We start from the raw sequence: 22,585 nt of genomic DNA, 5'->3' as shown, positions 1-22,585 counted from the left end.
AGTCAGGGAGAATGGCCATCAGCGATGAGTGATGCTTAACCCAGTCAGTTGTGAAAGTGATTCCAGCATTGAGAGAGAATTTCCCAGCTCATCTTTGGACGGCCAACATCTCCCAGAACTTGTCAAGAACCTGCATTGGACTTTCACTGGAGCCCCCGGTGCAGCCTGCGTACAAAACATGGACTTTGTGCATCCCCACAGCTGTGTGAGAGACTTTTATAGAATTGCATACTATTGACATATCTCTTGTTGACTCTGTTTCCCTAGAGAACCCTGACTAATACACCGAGCATATTGTGTGAGAGGAACCAATTAGTGAGAAAAACATACGGATATAATTTGAACCATAAGAATGGTTGGGGGTTGTCGAGCCACCCATTGATAAACTGAGTCTTCTAAAACAAGGCAGCCTGGCACCACCTACACAGCCATGGCTCCTAGAATACCAGACTCCATTTTAAGCACTTCATTTGCTGAAGAACAAATAGAAATTGGAAGGAACCCAAAGAATAGAAGGGCCAATTTTTAAGGCAATATAAAAGACTCAAAGATGGGAAATCTGGCTAAGAAACAGGGAAGATCAAGATAGAAAGATGCACAGATGAAATTTAGTGATAGCGCACATTCCAATTCCTAAAAGAAAGGATGAGAGCAGAAGAACAAAAGAATTAAACTTGGATTAACACCATAATGGAAAGGATGTTCGGGGTCATGAGCAAAAAACAAAAAAACAAAAAACCACACACACACACTGGAAATAAATTACAGGTAGTGTAGCCCAGCCTTATGGAAAAAGGATCCTCTGGCTGTATTTGTCTTTCTAAAGTCCATGAATGAGACTCTGAGCTGACACTGTGGCCAATGCCAGGAACACATAAACTTTCTTATCTGTCAATATTATTATAGTCTCTAAACCAGGGGCAGATTCATGGGCATGCAACCCATGCATTTGCACAGGGCTTCCTGTCTGGTTGAATGCTCTGCTGTGACAATCTTGAAATTCTCAATAGTTTCTAAACAAGGGGACTGCATTTTCCTTTTGCACTGGTCCCACCCTGCAAATTTTGTAGCCAATCCTACTCTACCACAAAGAATTTCATTCCTACTGATAAATATGTTCCCCGACATCTAAAGTAAGAGACAAATCTGGAAAAAGACCAAAGCAAGAGCAAGGACTATGCCTTCACCTGCCTTCTCTTTAAGACCCCCTTTCTATTTTACCTGCTGACTGGACTTTCCCCAAAGACCGCAGCCATTAGGTTAAGAAGGATGTGCTTTGACAACACAACTCCATTATCAGAGTTCACTAAACAGTGGATTCCTCCACAGAAGTCATGATGTGTACTGGAGTCTTTATCTGGTCAACTCCATCTCTAATTTTTCCAGTTTAAATTGCCTTTCTTCTAGCAGAATCCAAAACCTGCCTTTGATAAGTAAAGAAATACAGTAGCAAATAAGAGATACAAACTTCAAGGGGTAGGAGAATCAGATTTCTTATCCCCAAACCACATTGTAGGAAATACATACACACAAATACATTCCTAGTAACTACTGTTTCTTTATTTGTTTATTCAGAACACTGCTAGGCACTGAGGATTCAGAAATGAATAAGACAGACATGCTCTCTATCCCCAAGGTGGTTGCATCCAGTGGGTGGCTGTGTGCCAAGAGCCATGCTAAGGGCTTCATAAACATGTTATCTCCTTACAAACTTACCATGAGGTCGATGATTATCACCCTCATTTTAGAGGGAGAGAACTGGGATGGAAAAAGGTTGAGAGTCATTCCCAAGGCCACACAGCCGTCAAGAAGCAGGGCTAAGATTCTAATCCAGTTCGCCTGACTCCAAAGTCTGCCTAAAAGTATTAGGGTAGGTGTCCTTAAAGAGACAAAACCAAAAAAAAAACGTTTTAGAGGATATGTTTAAGAAAACTGGACATGTGAAGAAGAGCTATTCAGAAGGAGGGATTAGAAAGTGTGCCCCAGGGAAGCAGATGTGGTTCAAGGAATTAGGTTTCCACCTACTACATGCAAGGTCCCGGGATCAGTTCCTGGTGCCTCCTGGAGAAGGCAAGCTGACACAACAAGATGACACAACAAAAGAGACTCAAAGAGGAAAGACAACAAGAGACACAACAAACTGTTATGAGCTGAGGTGGCTCAGGTGATTGGGCACCTCTCTTCTACCTGGGTGGTTCTGAGTTCGGTTTCCAGTGCTTCCTAAAGAGAAGACAAGAAGACACAGAGAGCACACAGAGAGCAGACAGCGACCACAAACAACAATGGGGGGGGGGGGTATAAAATAAATCCTAAAAAAAAAAAGAAAGAAAGGGTGCCCCAAACAGATGGTACCCTGTGAGCAAATACACTGCAGTGGAAAATAACTGGTTGTGAGTACAGAGCTTCAAAGCAGAATTTGGGAACTAATGAAGAGTTTGACCAGGGAGGACATGGATTTACATTTTTATAAAGAATATTCTAATGGCCTTGTGAATGAGGACTTGAAAGAGATAAACTGGAGTCTGGGAGACCTCTTAGAAGGCTAGTGCAATCATTCAGGCAAAAAATAATGTTCATAAGTAGAACAGAGATGGTGGGATAGACAGGAGAGAATGCATTTGAGAAATGTTTTAGAAGGCAAAATCAAAAGGCTTTGGTGACTTGTTGGCTGTGATAGGTAAGGGAAAGGAAGGAGTCAAGGACCCCTAAGTTTGTTGTTTGGGTAATTTGACAAATGCTGGTGTCCCCAAGTGAGCCAAAGGATACAGGAAGAGGAATAAATTTAATGTGGAAAGATGATTAGCTTCATTTTGGACATGTTAGGTTAAATGCTAATGTAAGAAGCCATGTCCCTATGCTAAACAGGGAGTTGGCTCTATGTCTGAAGCACAGTAAAAATATCTGGATTAAAGAAATAAATGCAGAATCATCAATTAATAAATGAACTCAGAGATAGAAGAGCAGGGGGTAAAGCCCTGGGGAACAGCAATGCTTGAGAAACAGGCAAAGCGAGAGGGGCCTTAGCAGGAAACAAAATAGAAACCGTGGCGTTGTGGAATAGGTTCGTGGAGGGAATAATCAACAGTGTCAAATACGACAAAAAATTACTCACTGTGATGGTCAGTTTTATGTGTCAATTGGCTACAGTCCCCAGTTATTCAGTCAAGCACTAATCTAGGTACTGTTGTGAACATATTTTACAAAGGTGATTAAAGTCCATAATCAGTACCTTAATTGAGGGACATTATCCTAGATAATCTGAATGGGCCTGTTTTAATCAGTTAAAAGACCTCAAGAGAAAAGAAAAACTTTGAGAAATGGCCGTTGGAAATAGCAGTGAGGTCATCAGTAATAACCTTAGCAAGGACAATTTCAATAGAAAGGTGGGGATAGGTGTCAGATTGAAGCAGAGTTTGAGGAATGGATGAGAGTTTAAACAATTAGACAGTGAAAATAACCTAACCATTTTTTGAGAAGTCCAGAAAGGATGGAAGGTAAGAAAAAAGAAGTTGGTTGAAGGGTAATGAGAGAGGATTTTATTAAGATTGGAGAGATTTGAATAGGTATCAATAGGAAAAGAAGGAACGAATGAAAAGGGACAAGGTGATTGCATAGAACATTGTTCTAGGTTAAGAAAAGGAGATTGGGGGAAGCAGATATGGCTCAAGCGATTGGGCTCCCATCTACCATATGGGAGGTCCTGGGTTCAATACCTGGGGCCTCCTGGTGAGGGCAAGCTGGCCCAAGTGGAGAATGGCCCACATGGAGTGCTGCCCTACACAGGAGTGCTGGCACAGCAAGATGACGCAACAAAAAGAGACACAAAGGGGAGACAATAAGAGATGCAGCAGACCAGGGAGCTAAGGTAGCACAAGAGATTGAGCACCTCTCTCCTACTCTGGAAGGTCCTAGGATCTGTTTCCAGTGCTGCCTAATGAGAAGATGAGCAGACACAGAAGAACATACAGTGAATGGGCACAGAGAGCAGACAAAGGAGGGAGGGAGGGGGAATAAATAAATAAATAAATCTTAAGAAGAAAAGGAGATTGGTATTAAGAGGACAGGGCAGGTGTTGAACAGGAGGTCCATCTGGATCTGAGCCTTGAGGAAAAGCCATAAGTTGGGGTGAGATAGTAGATAGGTCTATAGAGGGAAGGTGGACATGCAGAGAAACCCTCCAGATGGCTTCGAGATTCTCTCTAAAGGTAGAGTGAGCAAGCTTCTCAATTTGCTAGGGACTGAGGGATCTCCCAGATGGTCAGTCAGCCTATTGTCTGCTAAAGGAAGTGACCTCCCACTTAGACATGCCATATGATTCGTTTTGCCATTGCATGCTAATCTTGTCTCCCCGTGTAGGGGTAAGCTCTAGGAGAGAAGTATATCGTGAGCAGAATGGGGAAAAGACACTGAAGCTTTATAAACTCTTCTTGCTTCACTATAAGATATTTCCCCTTGAAGAGGCCTGAAAATATGGTTCCTTTGTGCAACCTTTCTAAAAGTGGGATGGGGCAGGCTCCTTCCAATTCATACAAGGGAAATTTCAGCTCCACACCTCACCAAGAGAAAACCTCTCCTTGGCCTGGAGCCCTACTCACCCATTTCTGTGAAAAGCAATGACTGAGTGCTTACCCTGTGCTAGGCATCATATTGTTCAATTGTCACAACAACCCAGTGAGGTAGGTATTACTCCATTTTATAGATGAGGTGACCAAGACTCAGAATAGGTACATAGCTTATCCAATGTCATGCAGGTTGTGAGCAGTAGAGCCAGATTCAAATGCAGATCCTTCAACTCCACCGCCCACAGTCTTCACTATGTGGCCTTTCACCTTGGTGTTGCCCAGACGCAGGCTCCAGCTGGCCTGTGCAATATTGGTTCCCCGTCCGGTATCACATACACTATTTTTTTTCTCTTGCCTTCTTTCTTCCTTTCAAACAGACCTCATCCCCTTGAAATAACCAACAGCCACCAGGTGTCCCTCCTCTCCTATTAGTGAGCACCACTTTGCATCTTCTAATTTCAAACAGGAGGCAATACAGACAGCCTAGAAACTCTTCGTAGTTTAACTCAAACAAATTCACATTATTGGGCAATGTACTATACCCTGACAGGTGCCTAGACAAAGTCAGAAAGGGTACAACACAAATACACAATTAGAAGGCAAAATACAAGAGGCTCAAAGGAGGAGTAGATTGTATCAAGTTTGTGGGGGAAACATTTATGAAAGATTCCTCGTGACTTCTACCAGTGATAAGGGAAAAACCTTGGTGTTCATCATCTATTCCAGGGGTTCTTAACAAGGGGTTCATGAGCTTGAACTGAAATTCAAAACAACATTCTTGTGGGGACATGTTGGTGCAAGTGTGATATACTTATTAAATAATACACAGTATAGTGTGGATTTATTAAGGGCCTCTGGTTTCACCTTGGCCCGCCGACTCTGCCAATTGTCACACAGGCAGTCAAGCCCGACCAACTAATTTGATATTCCAGAGAAACCACATGGGAACCCAGCAACAGTCATGACTTTATTACTTACTCACACAGAGAGCCCGGTGGCGGCAGGCCGGGGCTCAGCCTACCTGCAGGACCCAGCGAGTGCCGCGCAGGAGTCTCCCACCTTGCTCCACACCGCCTACCAGACACGTCAGCTTTTATAAGGTTACAAACAGTGGGACACAGGGTTATACTTAGCAATTACCAGACCTCCTGATTATTATCGCAGGTGTTCCTTCTATGCTTACATGCAACTCCCTGTCTGTGAGGGTCAGGTGGCTGAGCAGACCAACCCATCCTCACTTCAGGGCCTCAGGTTCACAGAAAGGGCATCCCACCCTCATTTACCCTACAGGGTCTGCAGGACAAAAGTTTAAGAACCCCTGGATTTCTGGATGAACTGAAAGTAAATAAGGTACTAGAGAGTACATAAAGGGCTGCCTCATGTCTTATCACATCACTTTTTTTCTGAGTTTGTAAGAAACTGTTTTTTTTTTAGTACATAAATAAAATACAGTAATTCAGAAATGGACCTCAATTTGTGAATGCTAAAGAAGCTTGCCAGGTTTAGGAGGAAAAAGTAGAATTCTGTTAGCCTGTTTGTGGCAATATTTTAAAACCATTTTAGGATATGAAATATTATGCATTTTTAGCACTTGAGAAGCCACACATTATTAACTGGTTTTTCAATTGTTTGGCCTGCTCCATTTGTTCATCAGATAATAAATGTTCACACTCCACATTTGGGAAGAATATTCCTGATAGAATGAGCTTGATACAGTCCATTTCTTTATGGATTCATGCATGAACAATCATGTTTCAAAATTTAAAAATTCGGATCCTATCTTCCTTTCCCTAAATTCAGTTGTGTTTCTCACAGCCCATTCATTCTTCATCTCCCAGGAAGACATGAAATGACACCCATCTTCCTTATCTGAGAGGATTTCAAATGCTGCAGCCTTACAGGTGGGCTCTACATTCCATGCTCCGGCTGCTTTCTCTGCCCTTATTCAGCTTCACATCCTACTGCCCACATTACTGGCCTAAAAGCAGAAGTCTGCAGAAAAACCCCTTAGTATTCTATTGGCAACACTGAGTTTGAAGGAAAAAATAAAAAGGGAACGGAACAAAAATAAAAAGCTTCCTTGAATTTCTTTCCAATCAATTGTGTGACTTCTTATAAGTCCAGTTTTATTTCTATCAGGTGGTGAGTTTAGTTCAGTGTAACACAAGTTTTTACCAAACTGACACTTTGCAAAGACAGAAAACTCAACTAAATTTAAGACATGTTTTATTCTCTTTGCAGTTTTATAAGTAGTATTACACTGGCTGGTAGTCACTGCTCATTTTAACCATTTTTGTCTCATCATAGGTTTTGATTGATTATTGAATATTTTGCTATTGCTTGGGTTTTATTTTTTTTCTCCAGTCACTCTGAGGAGCAGTTGTTTCTAAGTCACTTATACCAAAAAGGAGGGACATCTGATCAGTCGTAGACATTATTCTCAATTCCCAGGCAAGGTCAGTAGTCCCTTACCAAAGGACCAATACGTAAAATGTCTTCAGGTGAAGACCTTCAAGGCCAGTTTCCACTCAAATCAGCGACGGGGTGGCTATGACGTAAGTTGTGTGGACCGGGATGGCCGAAGGGGGTAACACGCGGTCCCGTAGGGCGCCAGCAGTGCTACCTTCTCAACCTGCGGGTCCCAGGCTCCCTCTGTGGCCTCTTCCCAGGCTACTTACCCTTCATCTTCCCCAATTTCTCCCTCTGACCTTTTACTATCAGTTTTGCCCCCCACCATCCTTCAGAAGATCTGAATCTCTCCTTACACTGGAGCCTAAACCAAGGGCAAGGGAAGAGGATGGGGTGTGTGGAAGAGGAGGGACCGGGATGAAGAGAAACAGAAGATAATTGAAGGAGTAAGTGGACTGTTCTTCTGAAGACACTTTACAAGAGACTATTATTATTCCTTAGGGATTAAAAATGTCTTCAGCTGTCCCCGTCTTTAAACAGACAACGTCTCAGCCTGAAAGGCTTTCTCTCACCTTCCCTCCTCTCACCAGTGGTCTCAGCCTGACTGTTACAAAGGAAAACCCTCAAAGTCGGGTGGGTTCAGGGACATCATCAAGGCCACGCCATCACCCACCCACAGATCAGCATCTGAACCCAAGTTTATTCCAGATTCATCATCTGTCCAGCCACCCGACCAGGCCGTGCATCAGAATCACTGCAGCAGCTTTTTAAAAACCTGGTCCTCAATCCCACCCCGTGGCTGCCTAATCAGAATCTTTGAGGGTAGGATCCAAGAATCCGTTTTTACCTTTGTTTGCTTTTTATTTTTGGCTAAGGCTTCCAGGTGATCCTTTGAATGGCCCTTGAGGAACTGCTGGCTCCTGTTCAGGGCTAAAGGTCATTACCTGATAGGAGGCCCCTTTGGAGACGGGACCTTGAGTCTTAGCCTCCCCATGGATCCTTGGTAGTGTTCAGCAGAGCGCTGGGCACACAACATTGAATTGTTTGTTCTGAATTGTTTTTCATTGCTTTTAAAAAAATGTTTTTCACCTTCAGAAAAAAGTAGAATTACATCTTAGTTTTCCAAATTAAAAAAATTTTACCAAGGTTTCTCTTCACCAAATAAGTGGAAACATGGCTTCCAAAAAGAAAATGTTCATTTTTCCTTTTTTCAAACACACTTCCTTAACTCTGTGAAAGAAAGCTCACAGTCTGTAGCAGTCTGATATAGCTATGAATTCCAAAAGTAGGTATTGGATTATGTTTGTAAACTAGTCTGTATACCCGGGTATGATTAAATTATGATTAGGGCTCTGATTAGAACACATCAAGTCCCCCCTTGGTGGGTGGAGACTCACAGATAAAACAGAAAGGACAGAGTTGGAGGGTTTTTAATGTTGGAGTTTTGATGTTGGAGTTTGATGCTGAAGTCTTAAGTTGAAGCCCCAGGAAGTAAGCACACAGAGGAAAGAGCAGCAAGTATGGGGAAGAAAGGAACCTTGAGCCCAGCGAGAAGCAAGACCTGGGAAGAGAGGAAACCAGGAAGCCTGAACCCTGGCAGACATCAGCAGCCATCTTGCTCCAACACATGGAAATAGACTTTGGTGAGGGAAGTAACTTATGCTTTATGGCTTGGTATCTGTAAGCTCCTGCCCCAAATAAATGCCCTTTATAACAGCCAACAGGCTTCTGGTATTTCGTATCAGCACCCCTTCGGGTGACTAATACACAGTCCTACAGCTTTTCTTTTTCATGACTTTTTTTTTCTATCAGGTTATGTCATCATCTTTTTGGTGCATCACTACACCCCAGGCAAGTGTACGGGGGTGGGGGGGTGAAACCCTGGGGGGTGGGGGAGTTGTCACCATAAAGGATGGATTCATTTTGTGTGATCTATGTATCTTTTAAATATAAAAATATTCAGCACAAAAAAATAAATAAAAGGATGATGGATTTAAAATGGCCTATCAGATATTACTTCATATTGTAAGATAACATATTTCTTGGAATAAATGTCCTTATTACTGTGTATGAAATACACCAGTTTGTAGAAAAGGAAAGAAAAGCTTAAGAACAAGCAGGTGAAAGGAAAGAAATGAGTATTTTTCAAGAACTGTTACATGAGAACCTCAGTGGTTTCTGAAACAATGTTACAACAAATCCTAACAAGTGATTTTGCCACAGCCTATCAATAGGTCAGTAAGAATTTTCCAGTAAACACAAACTAGATTTTTTAAATGTTCTGCATGATATCTATCAATTTTAAGAAAGTGAGTATACAGTACATGTTTCTGAGAGCAAAAATGGGTAAGTAAAATGTCTTGTGCTGGGAAGCAAATGTGGCTTAACTGATAGAGCGTCCGTCTGCCATATGGAAGGTCCAGGGTCCAATCCCCAGGGCCTCCTGGCCCGTGTGGTGAGCTGGCCCATGCACCGTGCTGCCATGTGGAAGGAGTGCCGTGCCACGCAGGGGTGCCCCCACATAGGGGTGCCCTACACACAAGGTGTGCACCCTGCACCCCACATGAAAAAAGGAGAGCCACCCCACATGAAAAAAGTGCAGCCTGCCCAGGAGTGGCGCCACACACACACAGAGTGGACGCAGCAAGATGACACAAGAAAAAAGAGATACAGATTCCCAGTGCTGCCCGATAATGCAAGCGGACACAGCAGAACACATAGCAAATGGACACAGAGAGCAGACGAGAGGGGGAAGGGGAGAGAAATAAGATAAATCTTTAAAAAAAAATGTCTTGTGCTTACTTAATTAAATATTTAGGGTTGTAAAATGTGTGCATTCATGTGTGGTTTCCTAAGACTCGTGTATTTTTTTTTTCGGAGGCACTGGGGAATGAACCCAGGACCATACATGGGAAACAGGCACTCAACCACTTGAGCTATGATACATCTGCTCCCCTCATGTATTTTTTAAACTCATTTATTTTGTACCATATCTTAGGTCATATCCTGTATGCTTTGTGCTAAAATGAGTCCAATTTCAAATACTCCAAATAAACAATTTCCTACTATATTTTAACATAAGCTACAAATGGATCAAATTTCTTCAAAATTCATCAGCAGCTACTGAAAGATTCTTTTTTCATGAGAAACAAAGTAAACAAAATTTATATAATTATACGTCTAAAATAGAATGCATACCTGCCCTTTAAGATCTAGTTCAAAAGCCATTTTTTCCATGAGGTCCTCCCTTATCCCTTGAGCCCCAGCCCACTCACCCACCCCCAGACAGAATTCTTTCTCTCCTCTGAACTGCTGTGCAGTTTCTGGACTCTTCTCTGAAAGCATTTACCATTTTCATCTGATATTTTATTTATGTACATCTCCTTTTTCCCTCACTCGAACTTCCTCTAGAGAAGGGTGGTTTGCATAAAGTAGGAGCTCAATAAACATTAGTTAAATTAATTAATTAAGCTTTGTCTTTTGACCCCTCCCTCTCCACCACCATACACACCTACTACAGGTTCCATCAGCAAACACATTTGGCAAACAGCTCCGAAGTCCACTCATCCCCTGTCCCTGGAAAAATGAGTCAAAGTCCAGGTACCCGAACAGAATCTCTTTTATTAAAGAAAATGATCATCTGGTTCCTTTAATTCAGGTAACTACATAAATTCTTTAGGTTTTCACAGGAATCTATGAAGGTGCACAAGGCACCACGAACTTGATTGGCACAGTGAAGTTCTAAGAACAAAGCTCCTTTTGTAAGAGAAGTTGTGGGCACATAGCCAAACTCTCTCTCTCACTATTCGCCTCCTTGCTTGGCACTTGCTCATATCACCCACCCTTTACCTCATTAAAGCTGAAGGACACTACCATTAAATGAGGCTGAGATAAGTTTGCCCCTTTCTGACCACTAGTCCCCAATCCCCATGTCTTGATGTTGCTCCCATCCCTGCAGCAGAAAGTATTTCCTAGGGCTGGGTTCACTTTCCAGATAGTCTGCTGCCTAAGCAAATGCACTTTGTCAGTGCTTAGCCCTGTTCAGTTACAATAGTGAGGAGAAGCTCCAGGTGTCACCAGTTCCTCTTGAAAGAGAATTTCTTTAGTTCTGTCCCAAGTCCAGTTCGTTGAGTCGCTTTAAGATCATGCTGTTGATTTTCTTAAGATCGTCTATATCCTTCCCCTCAGCTGTTAATCTTCTTGACACATCATCCATCTTGCGTCCAGTTTGAACTTCAAAATGGAAAACAGACGGTGTTATGCTGATTTCCAGCATGTTCCATCAGGACTCATCAGAGCCTTGTATTGCTGAAAATCTTGGCAAATCCCCTGCCCCAATAGCCCACACAGTCCAGAAGCCCAGGGGAGAAATTGTTGAAGACTGAAGTTACCAATCAAGTGGATTATTTTTACAACCTCTTGGTGCCAGCCTAGACTAGCTGTGGCAGCTCCACACAAAGTTTGGCTGAGAAAGACAGGGCAGTGAGCAACCAAAGGAAACTACCAGTGTATCTGATTATCCCCTCCAGAAGTGATTATGTTGTCTCATTTCAAAACCCATTCTCAGAAAAGGATTTCTGTGCTTCATTTAGGCACTGACATTGCATTCCAGCCTATTTTGACAGAGCTCAACTTGTTCTGAATTACATATTTTCAATGAATGTGTGAAAATTCCCCTCAGACCACCCCGAGAGCAAAGGTGCAATGTTTTTAAATAAACAGAACCCAGAACCCTGGCAATACTGTAACCTAGGAAATGGAACACTTTGAAATCTGTGTACCAAAGTTAAAGTTTCCAAGAAATGCAACACAAAATCAGTGCTTTATGTTTGAGCTCCTTATCATTTCCATTTCAAACAGGACTTTTCAAAGATAAGTTTCAGGAACTCATGACATGGTTTAAGATGCTACTGGGCTTAGCTGATAAACTAACATGGAAAGGTAAATTAGACATTAGAGGTTCACCTCCCAGCCTTGGGTCAAATAGGCTGCCCAGCAGCTGCTTCTCCCTGGTGTCTGAAAAATTATGTCAGCTGAATTAGAGTCCAAGACATGAGGGAAGAGTTTAACTGAGCTTTGTTGCAGAACTAGGCAAAGCTACAACTTGCTTCTGGGGAAAAGCATGAAACTGAAGTAAATCCATGCTGTGTGGCAGCCTTTTTCCTCTTGGAAACTCCTACATCAAACACAAGAAGGAAGAACTGCCAGGTTTGCCTTAGCTTGTTTTACAATACACTGGTCCCAAAATAAATTCCCTGAAAAGAAAAAGAGTTCCATGTACAAACAAGTTAAGAGAAAAACCTTGAGCATTTCTAACCCAGCAATTCCCAAACTCATTTGACCATAGAATCCTTTGTAATATACTGCCATGCAAAATTGCCACCAACGCAAACACCCATCCACAGAAATTTATTCTTGCCAACCATTACTCCTGTTTATGGCAAAGATGGTGGCAAAAACACAAAGACCCAGCATTGTAATAAGATTGGGATCCAATATCACATAGACTCATTTCTGTTGCATTAAAATGCTAGAATTGCAAAGAATACAAGTTCTTGCACTCCACTTAAAAGAGTACAAGTTTTCTCTGAATCCCACTGATGGCAAAAAGGTTTCCTTGTTAAAGATGTGCACAGGCCGAGTTCTTTTACAGATGCCTCTGCCAACTCTGGCTGGGTTAAGGGTTGTCTGAAAACCACAGGAAGCCTTTATTATTAAGCTGGTTTAAGGTTTGTCTGAAAACCACAGAAAGCCTTTATTTTATTTCAGGAGAGGCAGTGGAGTACAGGGGAGCTCTGGAGCCAGACAGGTCAGGGTTTGATCCCAGCTCTACCCCTTATGGGCCAGCTGAAATTGGAAAAGTAAACTCTCTAGGCCCTAGCCTTTCATCAGTAAAATAAAGATATTAGACACTACCTGGAGGGGATACATCAAGGATTAGGGCTAATGAATGTAATGTGTCTGGCATAGAATAATTATCCAATTTACATCTTCTTTCTGTTTCTTAGTTACTATGACTTTGCCCTGAATACAAAAATGCTAGAGAGAAAATATAAAATAAATCCTATTTCCACAATAGGGATATAATTATAGTGATAAAGTACATGGTCTTTGATGTCAGGCAGGAGTGTTTTTGTGCCCTGATCCCACACTTATTAGTTGTGTGACCTTGGACAAGTTAACGAATATCTCTGAGCCTCTGTTTTCAGCATTGATAAAATCAGAATAATAATGGATCCTACATTATAGAGCCATTATGAGGTTGTGAGCAAATATAAATCAAGTACTTAACAGTGCCTGTGACAGAATAAGCACACCATATATAGCATTTATTATTATCATTCCCCTTAATCTTACTTCTTATCCCACATATATGGAGGCAGAGAGGAGAGAGAATTTCCTTTGAGTTGTTCTCATTCCTGTAGGCATACCCAGAACTTCCCAGTAGTTAAACTAAGCCGTTACCCCCTAGTAGGTGTGGCAGGGTGGTACGTGGAGCCAAAAGGTGTTCCGGGTTTCAGTTTCACCATCTCTGACTTGGGGGAGGAGTGTGGGGGGGTGACATCAACTTGCTGATACCATCCCCTCCTGGATGTTGCCATCCAGAGATGTGGAGCACTCATTTATGTGGGGTGACATTTCAGAATGGTGATACATATGCTCCTTCCTGTCCTGCAGGTTCCCCTGCCAATCCCCTCCCAACTGATAGCCAGGAGCAAGGGCACCATTATTGTCAGGATAGTTCACATTTTAGCTCCCAAGTTCAAAAGGGCATCAGTTATATGTGCCTATGCTCCTTCCCCAAAGCCTCAGCCCCAGACAAAATACCTTCAAGCTGGTAGGAGAAAGGGGTCTTTGGAGAAGGGCAGGGGCTAAAAGCAGTGAAAAGGTCATGTACTCTACTCACCCCTCCCCTCCCACCGTCATCACCAGCTCTGCCTCCTCTAATCCAGAATGAAATGAAATTAAAGGCATTCCAAAGATGTGGGCTCCACTTCTCATTTAGAATTTTTGAAGGCTACAAGGTCTGCAAAGCACAAGAGGGCAGAAGAAATGGCAGTGTGGTAGATCTGGGCAAGTGTCAAAGATTTGCCTCCCCCTCACCTTTCCAGGCTCCTTTCCTTCTTATATTGTGTGGGAGGGAATCGAAATAATTCCAAATGAGGGTACATAGGGATGAACTGAGAGAAAACTGGTGGGCTTGATTGGAGGTGGCACATCCAGAAGGAGGAGATGCTATCAGCAAGTCTACATCACCCACACACACTCCTCCCCTGAATCAGAGATGGTGACACTGAAACCTGGAACATCTTTTGACTTAGGAGCTTGGGTCACCACTCAAGACCAAGAGCAACAGGGTGGGTTATCTCAGGAGCAGAAGGCCCCCTAGGACTGATCCAGGGCAGTGTCAAACAGGAAATAAGCTGTCCTCTTCCCATCCCCAACACTGCCTTTGGAGCTTTACACAAGCCCCCAGGTACTTCTACATAATTTCTGGAATGGTATAAAAGTGAACAAATCTGGAAGGGAATTTTAAACCTAAGCAGGACTAAGTTATAGACCTGAATGAATGGAGAAATCAATGTATTGGTTTGAGAAGACCTGGAATTAGCTAGAATGCGCTGCCTACCATGTGGGGGTTTCAAGTCAGAAACTAAAGTGTTATAGAAATATTTCACATATGTGTGAGTTTGTGAACTGAGTTTCTGAACTTCCAACACTTACGCAGTGGGCTTGTGCCCCTGAGACCCTGTCCCAGAGCGACTGGGTCCACAGGAGTGTTCACTCTCCCTGTCTTTCTGTTTAAGCGTTCATTCCCAGAAAGCATTTCTGACAGGAGGGAAGCTACACAACCAGTTATGAAGTAAGCACATACAACTAGTGAAAAATATGTCAGAGTTACTTACTTATTAGAAATAGCACGAAGGACACCAGCGCCAGGCTGACAATCAGCATAATTATCAGCCCCACAAAGAACAGACTGCGACTTCCATTTCCTGAGTGAGTGCCGCGGTCTGGGATTTTCTCTTCTAGAGCTAACGTGAAACAAGCGACAAAAATTTCTCAGCAATACAACCCTGTCAGCAGGAATGAACAGTACTCCTCTGTTAGATAGATACACTAATTAAACGGATATACCCATCCCTCTGATCGCCCTGGAAAGTGACATGATTTGGGCATGTGTTTAAGCTGGGAGCTCTCTGTGAAATGTTTTTTTAAGAGGTACCAGGATTGACCCTGAGACCTCATACATGGGAAGGAGCTAAGCCACAGAGCTACACCTACTCCATACCTTCTACTATGTTGGTATTCAGAGAAATGCAGACTTAAGCTATTTCCTTAGACCTGTTCAGAAAATTTCTTTGGAGATCTTGTTAGCACTGAAGTGGCAGAACATGGATTTTTCCTTTGGGAAGCAATAAAGAAGTTAAGATTTAAAAGTGACAGAGGCTCTCTTGATCTTTTCCCAAGGTGACTCAGGAATAAGACTGAATAACACTATGTCTACATATACTTTTTTTCCCTCTCTTTTTTTTTTCCCACATCCACTTTTTAAATTTAAATTTCTTAAAGCTGGTCCAGGATGGGTGTACTCTGAAAGCAAGGTTCTTTAAAACACTTTGCAATTGAACTGAAAATGTAACTCATGTTTAGGCAACAGCTTGGTTCATCCAAACCATGAATTGTCGCATTTGGTCACCATTGTGTAAGGTTTAGTTGCCTAATACTACCCAGACCAAATTGGGGACGAGAGATCACTGAACTGACTCTGTTGTATCTCCTCCCACTTTGTATCAGTTCTAAAAATTGTGCTACTTGATTATGGATAGGTGGGTGGCTAATGATCCATGTTTGCCTTATAAGCACATCCTATGTCACCCCCTCAAAGCAAAGGCATAGGCTGGCACCCAAACACCTATTTTTATTGGAACTGACTATAATAAAAGGAGGTGAAAATGAGATGCATTTTTAGAAGGGAAAAAAGCAATAACTCAGAAGGGATTTAGAAGGGGGATGAAAGATATAAAGTTGGGATGATGAGAGTTTAGAGTCCATATGCAACAAATGTCAAGTGGGCAAAAAACGCCTGTGTTTGAATGTCAGCATTTAAACTAGAAAAGGGCCTCAGAATGATCTGGGAGAGCTCATTTATAATGTTTATGGGGAAAGAGACACACTTAGGATTGAGTAGGATTTTGTTTTGCTCTGCTCCTCCTTTTCCTAACCTTTTAATTGGGACATTCTGTTATTTGTTAAGTAGAAAATAAAAGTTGCCTTTTTGTCCAATGAAATTTTAAAGATTTTTTTTTAAAACTAGGTGAATGTGAGTTGTGGTTTTCTCAGCAATCCACTATGAAATAAGACTCCTCTAGAAGAATGAGTATCACTGGTGACCTGGCTGTGATCGCTGGAAAGCAAAATAGCTAAGAGGGATGCACAAGGCTTTGGGAGACCACCTCTGCAGACTCCACCTCTTTCCAGGGTCAGAAACTTCTCAGGGCCTTCTCAGAAGTTTTGAAGACAAAAGTTCAAATCTTGCTGAGGAGCCAGGAAAGCCCACAATCCTGCCAAATATTTGGTGAACAAGAGCAAAAATTGCCTCATAATAAATAGTGTGTCCAGTGCCAAGCCATTCCGAGTGCCCCCTGCCACACCCCCACATCCAGGTTAGCCATTTGCTATTTTTAGGTGGCCTAGAAACCAGGCCTGACAGCCAGGCCATCAGGGGCACACATACGGAACAGATGCTGTGAGCCGGCAGGACACAGGTTTAGTTTATTCAAGTCATTTATGGAATCCACAACATAAAGCTTTCCATCTTCATGAAAGCCATGGGAGTCAGTGTGCTGGGAAGAATGATTCATTGTTCCTGAAAGAAAACACTGATATTAGACACAAGAGGCTCAGGCTGGGAGCTAACTTCACAAGAACCTCAGCCAGTAGGAAGCTGGACAGGCATACAAAGAACTGCCCACAAACATCATTTTCAACTGAAAGGTCTAAGAAAACTTTCCTTCTCCAGAAGAAATGATTTCCTGTTATGGACAACTTTATGATGATTCTTTTTGCTTTGCTTGCTAGGAAGCTCAGAGTTAAAGGAGTAGCCCAATTTTAAGAGCTGTATATTCCCTGCTTATCTGCACATATCCTCTCCTCCTCCTCAGACCTCAGTTCCGCGCATATGTTCCCCAGGCCTGCTTTTTATTTTTGGTTTTCTAAATTTAAATTTTAAATTATTTTGGTTATTTTTAAATTTTTGGTTTTTTATCACAGTTTGTAGTCTAGTGAGATGCCTCGAATCCTTCATTCAGAAGACAAGATAAAATTTAGCTTGTCAGGATGTGGCAATACAGCTTCTGAGCAGAGAATATTACTGTGGACCATTCTAACTCTATAAGGAATTGCATAAAATGGTAATTTTTATATTCCCCCTCAATATGATATGAGTCCCCATTCTAAAAGGTAGCCCCTGTTCCTCCTTTGGGCCCTTGCTAGATCCCGTACAATTTTCTATCAGAGCAGCTATAATATTTTAATTCACTTATTGGCTTATATTTTTTATTTTCCCAGTATACTTAAAAATTCCTGAAGGCAGAGATCAATCCTATTTTTCTTCAAATGTGTATGGTCTGGTTTAGAAACCAGTGGCTATTATTGTTAGAAAATCTAAAATTTTCATTTAATTAGGATTCAAATCTCATGATTTTCACAAGAATTTGAGGCAGTTAATAAGTACAGTGGTGGAAATAAGATTGAGGTTAAAAAATCTTTTTGTAAGTCCATCTAAACTCTAGCAGAGTCAGTACAATAAACTTTGTCTCTACAGGCGACAATACACTATTTACTTTCTGCTGCCATTGTTTTAATTGCTTTTAATACCCAGCTACAAAATAGGATATATAATGAGAGTTTTTAAAGCAACTAAATTCAGGGAAAAAATTAGTATGCCTTGAGAAGATCTGAAGAAAGTATCAGTTATTCTACTAAACAGTTTAAACTGCAGTTTAAAGTAAAACCCAGCAATTTCATAGTACCTAAAACATACAACTACTTGTTTAAAAAAAAAAAAAAGTGCTCTCAAAACTCAAGCTAAAGAAAATAGAGAGATAGAAAATTCATGAGCTAATTAAATTTTTTCAATCAGAGTTAAAACTACAAAGGGTGTTTCAGTTATCTAGAAATATTAATTAACAAGAACACACAACTCCCTGAGTATTTTAGATAAGATACTTTTGTAGCATTTCAAATATTGATATAATTCAATTTCAAATGTGCTTCATGGAGGGTTTCTAAAGAAATGACTTGAAGTGACAAAAAAAAAAAGGCAGCAGCAGTAGACAGAGGATCTTAGAGACAGATAAATCTCATTCTTTTATAGATAAAAAGCAAAGACCAAATGTGTTGTAATAAGTTCTAAACTCATTTAGACAGTTTTTTATATATTTTATTATCTCTTTATACTGCATTATCCTAAATACTAATATCTGATGGAGGAATAAACTGTATTGTCACATCATCATTGCACGCATGGCTTCTATTTTAGGTTTGGGGTCTGGTTCATTTTTGGATCTCTGACTTAAAACCCTTGAGCCTTAGCTTCCCCTTCAGTAACATACATAAGTACCATTGCTTAAATCTCATATTGAAGCTTAATCAGTGTTTACAAAGTAGATTAGCTAGAAAATCATAGCTACAGAAACTGACTTAAGGACTTGCTACCTACTCAAAAAGCGACTCAATGCAACATCAAATCCAAAAGAGCTAAGACAACAGGCTAGAGTGAACTGTGAAGGGCTCTGAAAGAAAATTTCTCCTTTGGGGTGTAGTCACAATGTAATAGATGCTATTTCAATGTGTTTTTTTGGTTTTTGGTTTTTTAAAATTAACCATAGGGCACAAAATATAAAATAAGGAACTAGCAGAGGAAAAGGAATTGGGTGTGGTTTGTGGTGGCCAAGAGCCCAGATGACTCTGCTGCTAGTAAATGGATACAGTTCACATGGCCCTAAAACCCGGACCGCAGCTGTCTGACACCAGTTTGTTGCTATCTTTGGCATCTCCATATCAGGGCATCTGGACACATCCACTCAGACTGGAGAAGCCAGTGTCACTAGCAATGCTGCATTCTATCTCGACCCTCCTTCCCAACTCCGCAAATTTGCTTACTAAGATTGACTGAAGCAGCCCTCTTTAACAGAACCCTTTCTAATACCTTGAATTGAAATGTGTAAGTACATTCATTTTCCTCCTATTTAGGTCTATGCTAACAGCTGACTCTGTCATTTAAGAATTGCTGACTACCAACAAATAAATATTCTGACAAAAATAGCTGTCTATGAAAAATTATTTTACTCTTTTTCCCCACAGGTGCTTGGTCTCAAACCACAGAAATAACTCACCCCAGTATCGCCAACCACAAAATAAGAATTTTTGGAATAGGGCTTAATTCAAAGCTAATAAGCCAAATAGGATGCTTCACTGAGTTGTGGTAATTTGTTCTTTAGTTCCGTTTCAAAGATATAAATTCAGGAGTAAATTTTCAAATCAAGTCTAAGTAATTTCTATTAAAAGTTAAAAGCACATGCAGCAGAAACTTCCCACCCTTAAGAACCATAAATGTAGTCTCAGTAGAGTAATAGCATGCAAATTACTTACAAAAATGTGAGCTTTGACTGCTAGGTTACCAGAAAACAAAACAAAACAAAACAATTCGATAGCAGCTACAACAAAACTTTGTACAAAGTCTGTAGTTCTTTCTTTGCCTTCCTTTAGTGCATGGGTGCTCCTATAAGGTCCACAAACCCCAGCACGAAACTGTTCATCTATATTTAGTGTTCATTTTAGCCAAGTAGTATAAGATTCCAAATACCGACTTTTAAAATAATGCCTAAGGTTTTTACTAAATAGATTCCTGAAACTATTCTTTAAAAAACAAAAAAAAAATCCGCCATGCCCTGATTCAAGCCTGAGGAGATTCTTATTGGACTGAAGTTCATGTCCTTATTTGGCTGAAGCTACTGTGTAAGGCGACACCACATTTCCCTCCAGCACTTCTGCCATGGTATACTCCCATATATGAATATCCTGTAGCAGGATGGAGCTGCCACTATGAGAATTACCTTGCGCAGGACTTCAGACAAACCAGAGAACTGCAACTGACAGGGACAGAAAGAGGTCCTAACTGGGATGAGAGCAGGGCAGGACTCCAAGGGCTTTCAGCTGCTACAAAACAGTGTGTGAGTAGGAAGACTGCCTGGATATAGCCCGCCCAATCCTGGCGATGAAAGCCCTTTGTCTCATCAACTCCCTTTCCTTTCCAAAGGCTTTATTCTGAGTTTTCGTGCATCCTCCTTTCTCAGGAAGATCGGTCTTTCTCTTGTGTGGTCCCTGGCATACATGCCAAGGAGCTTCTGCCCTCTGGTGTGCATAAAAGATGCTACAATGAGATTGTTGTAGAATTTGAGAGAAGTTCAATTATTTGAGTATAGAGAGGCCAGGACTCAGGAATGATTTTGAGAAGGAAAAATGGTTTATTGAGGCCGGACGGACTCGGGAACTTCTGTTTGAATCCCGAGCCCCGAACAAGATTTTCAAACGTCTTTTATACAGAGAGGAAAGGCCAAATGGTCCCTTTGTTTCAGTTCTCAATAGGCTTCAATTAGCATATATATCTTCCACATCTTAGGTAAGCTTTTAGCATGGACTCCAGATATTCTAGATAAGCTTTTAGCATATTTACTTTTTGCATTTCCCCTAAATACTTAAAGTTTATAGCCCTTGCATTGTTAAACTGTTTCCTGGGACTGGAGCCTGTTGTCATTGTCCCTAAGGGCAGGACTGCAGCCTCTTACCGTTCCACACCCACAGCCTTCAGCTTAGGTTATCTCTGAAGAGACAAAGAGCCTTCCACCCATAGTCCACATCAAGATCTGTGATCCGAGACCACAGGTCTATGGATGCTAAGGGTTAGGTTGTGAACTACTATGCAGCCCTCTGTAATCCTACCCTCCATTCCACAACTGGATGGACACTTCATTCTTGAAACATTTTTCACATCAGCTAGAAAATGTTTGCTCCACAAACTGTCCTTTACACCTATATTCAGTATGGACTACACTCCTTTTTTTGGCAAAAGGGAATGTCACTTTCTTAACCCTCTATACTGAAGGACCAATTCACAGAAAAAGAATATAACAAGTAAATGTTTTCTCAGAAGCGCATTATACACTAAAAAGCTGTGCCAATTTTCTCTGAAAAATGAAAATGTTCATTTTAGCAATTATTTTCATAATCATGGCCATTAAAAAAAATCTCTCAACTACTTGATCTGTCTTAAAACATCTATCCTTTGAAGACATATTATTTACTATGTTTTCTCTCTCCTGTAATCTTACAGCCCTGTGAACCATTAATCCCCTCTTCAGGGGTGAGGAAAGTGAGGCCTTTGGAATTTGTCTGAAGATACACAAGTAGTAAGTAGCAGAGATTAATTCAACCACACTTTTACACCATGAGGGGATTGAAACTTCTTAGCCTTTGTGACAAATTGAAAATCTGGAGAGCCTCCTAATATCAAAGCAAAATAATCTACCCCACTTTAGCTATTATGTATTTAGTAGAAGGCTTGGGGTCACAAAGAGAAAAAATGGTATTCTCACATGAACTGTATAATCTGGGTACATTTCAAGTATTTCTTGCATTGTATTTCATTCACAGAAAAGATTCAACTCCCAAGAAATTCGTAAGTGCCATCAAAGTCATGAGTCACAAATGCTGACTGCTTCAAAATTATTGCTTGAATCTCAAAAGAAAGAATTTATGAGGCAGGGGCATTTTAAATTCCTTCAAACCAGCAAAATTAACTGAAAAATCAGGCAAAACACAACGGGTGTATCACTCACCATTTTACTACTTTCAAGAAAACTCAAGCATATTTTTTAATGTTCTTATACACTGAATCCCCAGTAACCTTTGTCTAGCAATTACCCATCAGTTTTGTGAATAAAACAGTACCTATTTTTTATATGTAGATATTAGATTTGCAGATTAACCACTTGTTCATCTCCTCTCCCTCCAGAAAATCAGAGTAAAAAGAGTAAGAAGGAAAATAAATTACGAAAGCACAAGAATAAAAATCGGAAAAGCAATACTGGAAAAAATGAATTGACTATGGAAAGGAAATGAATTGGTAACTGGCTTTGAAGACATCCAGAGGACTACTATTATGTGACTAAGTTCCGAGCTGACTGAATTCCAGCAGGTTCCAGGACTTGGAGGAAAGTGAAGCATGGTGCCAAATACAGTTAGGTAATTTAACATTAACTAAAAATAAAATACAATGGAAAGACTTGAAAGAAAAAGAAATATTAATACCAAAGGCTCAATCCAGGAGATCCAATATCTCGTGGAGTTCCAGAAGAAAGAAATCTGGGAGAAGCAGAGGAGGGATTAAAAACTTAAATAGGGGAAGTGGATGTGGCTCAAGCAATTGGGCTCCCGTCTACCATATAGGAGGTACAGGGTGCAATGCCCAGGACCTCCTGATGAAGGCAAGCTGGCCTGTGTGGTGAGCTGGCCAATGTGGAGTGCTGATCTACACAGAGTACTGCCCC

General features: G+C 41.1%; 1 protein-coding gene across 2 annotated transcripts; it reads right to left on the bottom strand.

Moving 5' to 3' along the window:
• Positions 1-10,579: 10,579 nt before the first annotated feature.
• LSMEM1 (leucine rich single-pass membrane protein 1) lies at positions 10,580-20,190 on the bottom strand. 2 transcript variants are annotated; one of them, XM_004461585.4, is made up of 4 exons: positions 20,093-20,190; positions 16,711-16,842; positions 14,879-15,007; positions 10,580-11,204 (listed from the first exon to the last, which is right to left on the bottom strand). In XM_004461585.4, exons 2-4 carry the CDS (start codon positions 16,835-16,837, stop codon positions 11,074-11,076), a joined length of 387 nt encoding a protein of 128 aa, XP_004461642.1. In that variant the 5' UTR covers positions 16,838-16,842; positions 20,093-20,190; the 3' UTR covers positions 10,580-11,073. The 2 variants fall into 2 exon arrangements, with proteins under 2 accessions (XP_004461642.1, XP_004461641.1); XM_004461584.4 differs by lacking the exon at positions 20,093-20,190 and adding an exon at positions 19,629-19,976.
• Positions 20,191-22,585: the final 2,395 nt, after the last annotated feature.

The sequence above is a fragment of the Dasypus novemcinctus genome, chromosome 5 (assembly GCF_030445035.2).
Source record: "Dasypus novemcinctus isolate mDasNov1 chromosome 5, mDasNov1.1.hap2, whole genome shotgun sequence".
NCBI classification, from domain to species: Eukaryota; Metazoa; Chordata; class Mammalia; order Cingulata; family Dasypodidae; genus Dasypus; species Dasypus novemcinctus.
This window is presented reverse-complemented; position numbering and strand designations above follow the sequence as displayed.